Source organism: Chiloscyllium plagiosum, chromosome 26, assembly GCF_004010195.1.
Source record: "Chiloscyllium plagiosum isolate BGI_BamShark_2017 chromosome 26, ASM401019v2, whole genome shotgun sequence".
Taxonomy (NCBI): domain Eukaryota; kingdom Metazoa; phylum Chordata; class Chondrichthyes; order Orectolobiformes; family Hemiscylliidae; genus Chiloscyllium; species Chiloscyllium plagiosum.
The window spans coordinates 37,470,203-37,478,747 of record NC_057735.1 but is presented as its reverse complement, the minus strand read 5'-3'; the positions used below and the strand labels follow the sequence as shown (position 1 = coordinate 37,478,747).

The 8,545-nt window shown below is 42.2% G+C and overlaps 1 protein-coding gene across 2 annotated transcripts in view; it reads left to right on the top strand.

The window, feature by feature from the left end:
• The window catches only part of LOC122563258 (peroxisome proliferator-activated receptor delta-like), an 82,547-nt gene that overhangs the window by 52,680 nt on the left and 21,322 nt on the right, over positions 1–8,545 (top strand). For both annotated transcript variants that reach the window (XM_043716900.1, XM_043716899.1), the window contains exons 4-5: positions 5,311–5,449; positions 6,635–6,837. In XM_043716900.1, coding sequence (XP_043572835.1) covers positions 5,311–5,449; positions 6,635–6,837 — 342 coding nt within the window. The remainder of the gene's footprint in view (positions 1–5,310; positions 5,450–6,634; positions 6,838–8,545) is intronic.

Below are 8,545 nucleotides of genomic sequence, written 5' to 3'. Positions count from 1 at the left end.
GCACCTTTCCTATTTCTGGCTTCAGCCCATACTACCTCCAGAGGCAGATCCCCCTCAAACTTCCTTTCTGCAGCCGTTATACCATTTCTAATTAGCAATGCCACCCCCCTCCTTTTTTACCACCCTCCCTAATCTTACTGAAACATCTGTAACCAGGAACCTCCAACAACCATTCCTGTCCCTCTTCTATCCACGTTTCCGTGATGGCCACAACATCGTAGTCCCAGGTACCTATCCACGCCTTAAGTTCACCGACCTTATTTCTGATACTCCTTGCGTTGAAGTATACACACTTGAGCCCATCTCTGTGTTTGCAAGTATTCCCTGTCAGTGCTACCTTCTTCACAGCCTCCCCACACACTTGGTCATCCTGACAAACAGCTAGCCTACTTGCTGGACTAAAAGTCCGGATCCCATCACCCTGCCAAATTAGTTTAAACCCCCCCGAAGAGTGCTAGCAAACCTACCTCCCAGGATATTGGTGCCCTTCTGGTTCAGGTGCAACCCGTCCTGCTTGAATAGGTCCCACCTTCCCCAGAATGCAGTCCAATTGTCCAAATATCTGAAGCCCTCCCTCCTACACCATCCTTGCAGCCACGTGTTCAACTGCACTGTCTCCCTATTCCTTGCCTCACTGTCACGTGGCACCGGCAACAACCCAGAGATGACGACTCTGTCTGTCCTAGCTTTTAGCTTCCAGCCTAACTCCCTGAGCTCCTGAATGACCTCCCACCCCTCTTCCTACCTATGTCATTGGTGCCAATGTGCACCGCGACTTCTGGCTGCACACCCTCCCCCTTAAGGATTCTGAAGACACGGTCCGAGACGTCTCGAACCCTGGCACCCGGGAGGCAACAAACCATCCGAGAGTCTCACCCATGTCCACAGAACCGCCTGTCTGTCCCTCTAACTATAGAATCTCCTCTAACTAGCGCTCTCCACCTCTTCCCCCTTTCCCTTCTGGGCCTCAGAGCCAGACCTTGTGCCAGAGACCCGGTCACTGCAGCTTACTCCTGCTAGGCTGTCCCCCCCAACAATATCCAAAGCGGTATACTTATTGTTGAGGGGAATGACCACAGGGGATCCCTGCACTGCCTGCTTCCTCCCCTTCCCACCTCTAACTGTTACCCAGTTACCTCTGCTTATAGCGCTAAATAAAATAACTAAACCAGCCATTCAATTTCTGTAATGTTTACCAAGGAAAGAACAAAGGCAATGGTGCAATAAGCGAGGAAGAACAATCATTTTGATAAGAGCGACTTGACCCAACTGTGATATTGGAAGGACCTTATCTTTGAAGTTCTTGTTTAATCTTGTCAGACAAATGAACAAAATTAACCTTGAATAATTGATCAAAGCTAGGGGTAACAGAGAGGCCCAAGTAAAGAAATCCTCCCTGTGCTGACTTAAAAGGGAACACACCTTCCATATCATGTATTCCCCTAAGACCCCCTATAGGGATCACCTTCGACTTTGAAAAATTGATCTTGTAACTTGAGAAAGAGCCAAATAAATTAATACACCGTATCAAACAGGGCACCAAGACTGTCGGGTTCAAAAGAAAAATTAGGACGTCATCCACGTATAGTGTAATCTTATGCACCTTTGACCCCACCTTTGGGGCAGCGATATTAGGGTCCCCACGAATTTCCTCTGCCAATGGCTCAATCACCAATGTGAAAAGCAAAGGTGAAAGGGGACAGCGTTGCCAACTGCCTTACTAATGTTCAAATTGTCAGACCTTGTACCATTGGTGAGAACCACTGCCAGAGGATCACTGTAAAGGACTCTTACTCATCTAGTCAACACTTCAACCAGGCCAAACCGCTCCAGAGTATAAAAAAGATATGGCTATTCCACCCCATCAAATGTCCTCTTCGCATCCAAAGAGACCACCAACACTTGAACCGATCACTGCTGGCACACTTGAATCATGTTAAGCAATCTCCTAACATTATTCGAGAATCTGTGACCCTTTATAACAATAGAAGGCAATACCTCTACCAACCTCAAAGCCAAAGTCTTAGAAAAAATATTAAAATCGAAGCTTAAAAGTGAGATAGGTCTATAAGAAGCACAATCCTCTGCGGTCTTCCCTTTCTTGAGGATAAGAGAGATATTTGCCTCCCGCCATCCTTGAGAGAGGCTATCATGACTATATGAATAGTTATACCTGTCTAGCATCGGTCGTGACAGTATGTTTACAAGTACTTTGTAAAACTCACTGGGAAGATCATCTGGGCCAGGCGCCTTTCCACTATGAAGTTGCCTCATCGCCTTCTGTTTCTCTTGTGCTGTTAATGGAGCACTAAGGAGAGATGCCTGCTCAGCAGATACCCCCAGAAGATCCAAGTTCCTAAAAAAAGTCCCATCTAACCTCACAACACTCCGACTGATACAGTTCAGAATAGAACCTCTGAAACGCCCCATTGATCTTTTTAGCATTACAAGTAAGACTCCCACTCCCTTCCATAATAGAAGCAATAGATTGGGAGGCATTCTTGTTCCTTACCAGACAAGCCAAATATTTACCTGGCCTTGTCACCATGCTCAAGCAACCTTTGCTTTGCAAAGGAAAGTTCCTTCCTGGCTATATGGGTAAGCGTGGAGTTGAAGGCAGATCAATGGGCTGTGATCCTCTGCAGCTTAGCCACTGATGCTGTACTGTAATATGTCATCTCAGCTGCCTTCAGTCGTGCCTCCTGCTCTCCCTTCCGTTGCTCCTCGCTAATCGAGTATGAGGTAATTATCCCTCTTGCATGGGCCTTAGCAGTCTCCCGAAGAATGGATGGATTACTAGTTGTAACCAAGTTGGTGGCCAAAAATGCTTCAAATTCCCTAGAAAAGTACTCAACGAACTTAGTGTCCTTAAATCTTGACTACTAACTATACTGCTGCGTGATCAGAGATGGCAATATTCCCAATTGAACAAAATACCAACGAATCTAGAAAAGCTGTGGGAGTTAGGAAAAGATCAATCCTTGTCTAGCACTTGAGGATTGGAAAAGAACGTAAACTCCCTGCCCATAGAGTGGAGACGTTTCCAAATGTCTAGCAATCCCATTCCACACATAGATCATCAAGCTATTTAGACTGTGGAGAAAGCTTTGGAGGGCATTTGGGCATTCTATCCAGCATAGGATCCATAAGGCAATTAAAGTCTCCCCCCAACCCCCGATAATAATATGCTGTGACGGAAAGGCCAACAGCGTAGTGCATCAGTCAAAAATTTAAACGGTTATGTTGAAGGTTAATAGACATTGAAATAGACATATTCCTCACGATATATTAGAGCCTTCAGGATAACAAACTGACCACATTCATCTTTAACACAATCCATTAAATTAAATGGAAGGTTCTTCCGGACAAGTATGACCACCCCCCCCCCTGCTCTTTGTGTTAAAGGATGAGAAAAACACTCTATCAAAGCCGTCCTGCTGTAACTTCAAGTGTTCCTTATCATTAAGGTGAGTTTGCTGCAAAAGGGCAACAGCCACCCTCTCCGTTTTAAGGCTTAACAACGCATTTTTCCTTTTAGCTGGCGAATGGATCCCTCTAATATTCCAGGTGCACCATTTAAGAGCACTCCTAGCCATGATCCTTTATAACCACTTTTGACCTGCTGAGAGGAAAAATTCGACTTATAGCATGCTGGGAGTCGTGAAATCTATTTACAAAAAAACCAAAACACTAAACTACAAAATACAAAGGCACTTAATGGGGGACTTTACCCCCTGCCCATAGAGAGTGTTTACACCTTCCATGCACATCTCCAATCCCCTTTCCAGCTCAAGCTGCACCCCAACCCAAGCAATAGAAAGAAACAGACAAAACAATGAGCACTTTGCCCACCCCCAATTAGATACCAACACCAATCCTAATTGGAGAACAAAAAACACACCAACAGCAGCTTCTTGAAGAAAAGGGTAACATTCACTTGTTCTGAAGAGTCAAATGACCACACCATCTCCTCATGAGTAATATGAAGCACCGCTGGGTATCTCATCGAATATTGAATACCAAGATCCCTTAATTTTCTCTTGACCTCATCAAACTATTTCCTTCTATGGATCACCACCACAGAAAAGTCCTGGAAAAACATTATCTTAGTTCCTGATAAGTTAAGGCCTGTGGATGTTTCCCCATCCCTCTAGAACATTCCAGCACTCTGTCCTTGTAGCCTTGAAATTGTGTCAGGACTAAGTGGGGATGCCCAACCAGATTGGATCTGCGCACCGCAGCCCGGTGAGCTCTGTCAATCTTCACCCAGTCCGCCTCGGCATCCCAGCAAAGAAACTGTGGTAGCAAATCTTCAAAACAACTTGTGAACTGCCCACCTACCACTCCCTCCGGCAGCCCAACGACTCAGATATTTTTCCTCCTACCTCGGTTTTCCAGATCATTTACCTATTCAGTCAAGGCCTGGACCTGTTTTTCGAGAGCCTGGATCTGCCCAGTTGAGGACTTGACCTCTGTCTCCAATGCTGTGGTCCGCCGCTCGACCTCTTCAACTTGCTACCTGAGCCCTTGCAACTCCTTCTCAGGCTCCAGCCAAGTACGACTGTCTTCTATCAACTCCTTGAACTTCCCTTGGTTTACCATGAGTTCTTCAGCGACGTTCTGCTGTGCAGGTACCACTTTCTTGGCTGCCAAGGGAGTTACATCTGCAGTTGCAGTTGCGGGCCCACCCAGTTGCCTTCAGTGAGTGTCCCGTGTGTTGGGACTTGGCTGTATGTTTTCCTTTCATCATCCTCGCTCGCTCAAAAAGGATTTACAATAGAACTTCAACTATCTGCACATTAACCATTCGAATCCCAGACCATCCAAACAAGACCCCAAGGCCCTGCAAAAATGGTACCAGGCAACCCAGCGTTCAGTCGTCAGTTAAATGCCATTATGACGTGAATTGCAGGATAATCGAGAGGTGAGTTGCCGGATAATCGAGAGACACTCTGACAACCGGCACTCATGGGATTACCGCTTGTTTCCGGCTGCCCGAACTCCCCACCCGTCAAGCTCGGACAATCAAGGCTCCACTGCAAATGGATTTAAATGGTTTCACAACTGTTTAGTGTCCATTTTCTCTGAAAAAAAGGTAAGGTGGGGGGGGGGGTGTTTTAAATAAAACACTACTGCTGGGTTGGGGTGCAGAGCTCAGCAAGGCAGATCTACTCAGATTTCCACCATCTTGGATCCCCCTAGCATTTTATTTAATCCTTCAATGTGCATTTATGTATCTCGTGCTCTAATTTGAAATCCTATTTCTGTCTCATTGTATAGTTTAAAACCAAACTTAAATTTGGTTTCCAGGGTTTCTTTCGAAGAACAATTCGTATGAAGCTGAAGTATGAGAAATGTGATCGTAACTGTAAGATCCAGAAAAAAAACAGGAATAAGTGCCAGTATTGTCGCTTCCAGAAGTGCCTGGCATTAGGGATGTCACATAACGGTGAGTAAATGTTGCTAAAACAAACAAATGAAAATGTAAGACGTAATAAGTTGACAGGCTTCATAGCTTTCCAATGTAGAAATGCAGCATTTATAAGCTATTGTATTAATATACCTTTATTTTATTTAAGGATTGCTTTACAAGCATCTCACATGACGAAAACTCCGAAGAATCAATTATTAATTGATACAAGCAATTGATAACTTGCCACTTCATTCCTGATTCACTCCAGTTACTTCAGTAGTTCATCTTTGTTGATTCCCTTTTGAATTAGTCCTGTCTTTAAAAATGATTGAGCTCATTGCATCATACTTGCCTGGAAAGCCCAGGTTTAGCCTTGATCTCTGCCAAGTTAACTGCCTGACTGATCTGATGGTTTTTCAAAAAGAATTGGCTCACTGTACCCACATTTTGGATGGAGGAAAGTCAGCCAATGTTTTTGATCGTGATCACTGAGAAGAAAAAAGAAAGAAATGTAAAGAAAAATCAATTAGGCAAGTTTGCTATTAAAGAAGCAAAAATGTGGATTTAATTGTAAACTCCGTGTTCCTCAAATGAGAAAACAGTCTTGCCTGTTCTTGTGGCTGCCAAAGACCCCTTGGCATTTTGAAGAATAATGGGGAGCTTCTGATTTTAATATTTGTTTTTCAACCAATGTCACCTTAAGTGAGGTTGAACGTGTTAGTTCACTTTGCTGGTTTTAAGGACTGTATGTAAATTGGTTATCATGGTTTTCCTACAACAAACTGAGAGGTACTGTGTTGATCTCTCAGTTCTTCCTTCTTTGTATGTTTTATAATGTTCTCAAATCTCATCTGTCTATATTAAATCTTTGTAATGCATGCAAAGCTATTGTTCTTGCATGCTATTTCTGGAATTGATGAGATGACAGCCATGAAGAACAGTATGAATACTGATCCTTGCATATTAGGGGAAGAGTGAAAAGGTTACTGTGTTTACAGTTGTTACCACAGTCAAGAACTGCCTGCTTTCAATTTGTGCTAATGACCTTGTGTTGAAATTTTGTATAGCAGAATAGAGTGCAATGATTGATACATGTTGAAAACAGAATTGCTATTCATGGACCTGCCGAATAATAAATGATTTAAATTTAAGTTAATTTTATACTTAACCAAAATGAGCTGAATTCATTGCCACGTATAACTTTGTTTTCTCTGGTAACAGCCATCAGATTTGGCCGAATGCCTGAAGCAGAGAAGAAAAAGCTAGTTGCGGGACTTCTAGCTAGTGAAGCAACAGTTCAAAACCCAGTTATAGCTGATCTAAAATCACTGGCGAAACATGTCTATGATGCATATCTAAAGAACTTCAATATGACTAAGAAAAAGGCACGAGATATTCTAAGTGGAAAGGCTACCAAGGACCCTGTAAGTAAAGGGAAAAAAAGAGCCTTGTTGATCTCCTCTGTATTTGGTAATCAATGTAGAGGCTTCCCTGATATAACTATACATGATTCAATCAATATTGATTGCACCTCCTTAAGAAACAGGAACACAACATTGCAGTTAAATGGTACACTTCACATTCTTTGGCTATCCTGAAGTTCTTCTTGGTTAATGAAGCACAGAAACAGGTTTCATTTATGCAGTGCTATTGAGATAACAAAATGTTCCCTCAATGCTAAATAGCAGCTTAGTCACATTAAAATGAATGCTGAGTGTAAGGAAGCTACATTAGATGTGGTGATCTCTTCGATGGGCCAAATTACCCCTTTCTATGATTCTTACAGACAATGCAGCCACTGTTTCTGCAACCACTTCCTTTAGGAGCCTAGGGTGCTGGTCAGCAGGTCCAGGAGACTTGTTTATCATTTAGTCTGATTAGATTTCCTTGTATGTTTGGTCTGATAATCAAGATTATTTGAAATTCCTCCCCCTTTTTCTCATGATGTTTACTGATTTTGGACTGCTTTTTGTATCTTTTATCGTAAAAATAATTACAAAATACTTTTCAAAGTCTATGCCATATTGTTTTTCTCTCCATTACTTGCTTCCCTGGCCTCGCCCTCTAAGGGACCAATGCTTACTTCCCTACTATCTTCCTTTACTTGTACATGTAGAAGCTTCTACCAGCAGATTTTCTAGTGAAGTGTTTGTCACATTTCAATTTCTCCCACTTTACTAATTTTTTGACTTATCCTTTAGTTTCTAAACTTTTCGCGATCTTCTGGGCTACCGCGAATCTTTGCAGTGCTGTACGTTTTTTCTTTATATTGGTGCTATTCTTAACTTGATTAGTTAGCTATAATATTATGCATTCTTCTCAAGTTTTTTTTCCTCAATGGAATTTATCTTTGAGAGTTATGAAGTTTCTTCTTCAGTGCTGCCTTCCACTGCTTCTCTACTGTATTATCTTTTCATTTACTTTGCTATTTCATTTTAGCTAACTCTGTTTCATTCCCATATAATTGCCTTTCTTTTCTTTTTGATACATTAATTGCAGACACACATTTCTCATTTTTTAACCTGAATGTAAAATTCATCATCTTGTGATCAATGTTATTTCGAGATTCATTTTGACTAATTGTGTCTCATTGTACATTATTATGTGTAAATTACCCTATTTCCTGGTTGATTCCAGAAACAATGTGCAACGAAACTGTGACAAAGACACTCACATGGGTCGAGGCTAATTGTGCCATTTGATTCTTCCAACATAAATCAATAGTAAAGTCTCTTGGATTAATGTAATACCATTCTCACAAGCCTCCATTATTTATTGTTTTATACTCTGCCCTGTTATCTAGCTACTGCCAGGTACCCACAAAAGACTCCCACAAGTGATTTATTTTCCTTTGCTCTTTTTTTCAGGAAGCATATGTCAGGTACAGACAGGATAGATCGAGTGAATCCTTAGAGTATAAAGAAAGTAGGAGTATACTTAAGAGGGAAATCAGGAGGGAAAAACGGGGACATGAGATAGCTTTGGCAAATAGAATTAAGGAGAATCCAAAGGGGTTTTACAAATATATTAAGGACATAAGGGTAACTAGGGAGAGAATAGGGCCCCTCCAAGATCAGCAAGGCGGCCTTTGTGTGGAGCCACAGAAAATGGGGGAGATACTAAATGAATATT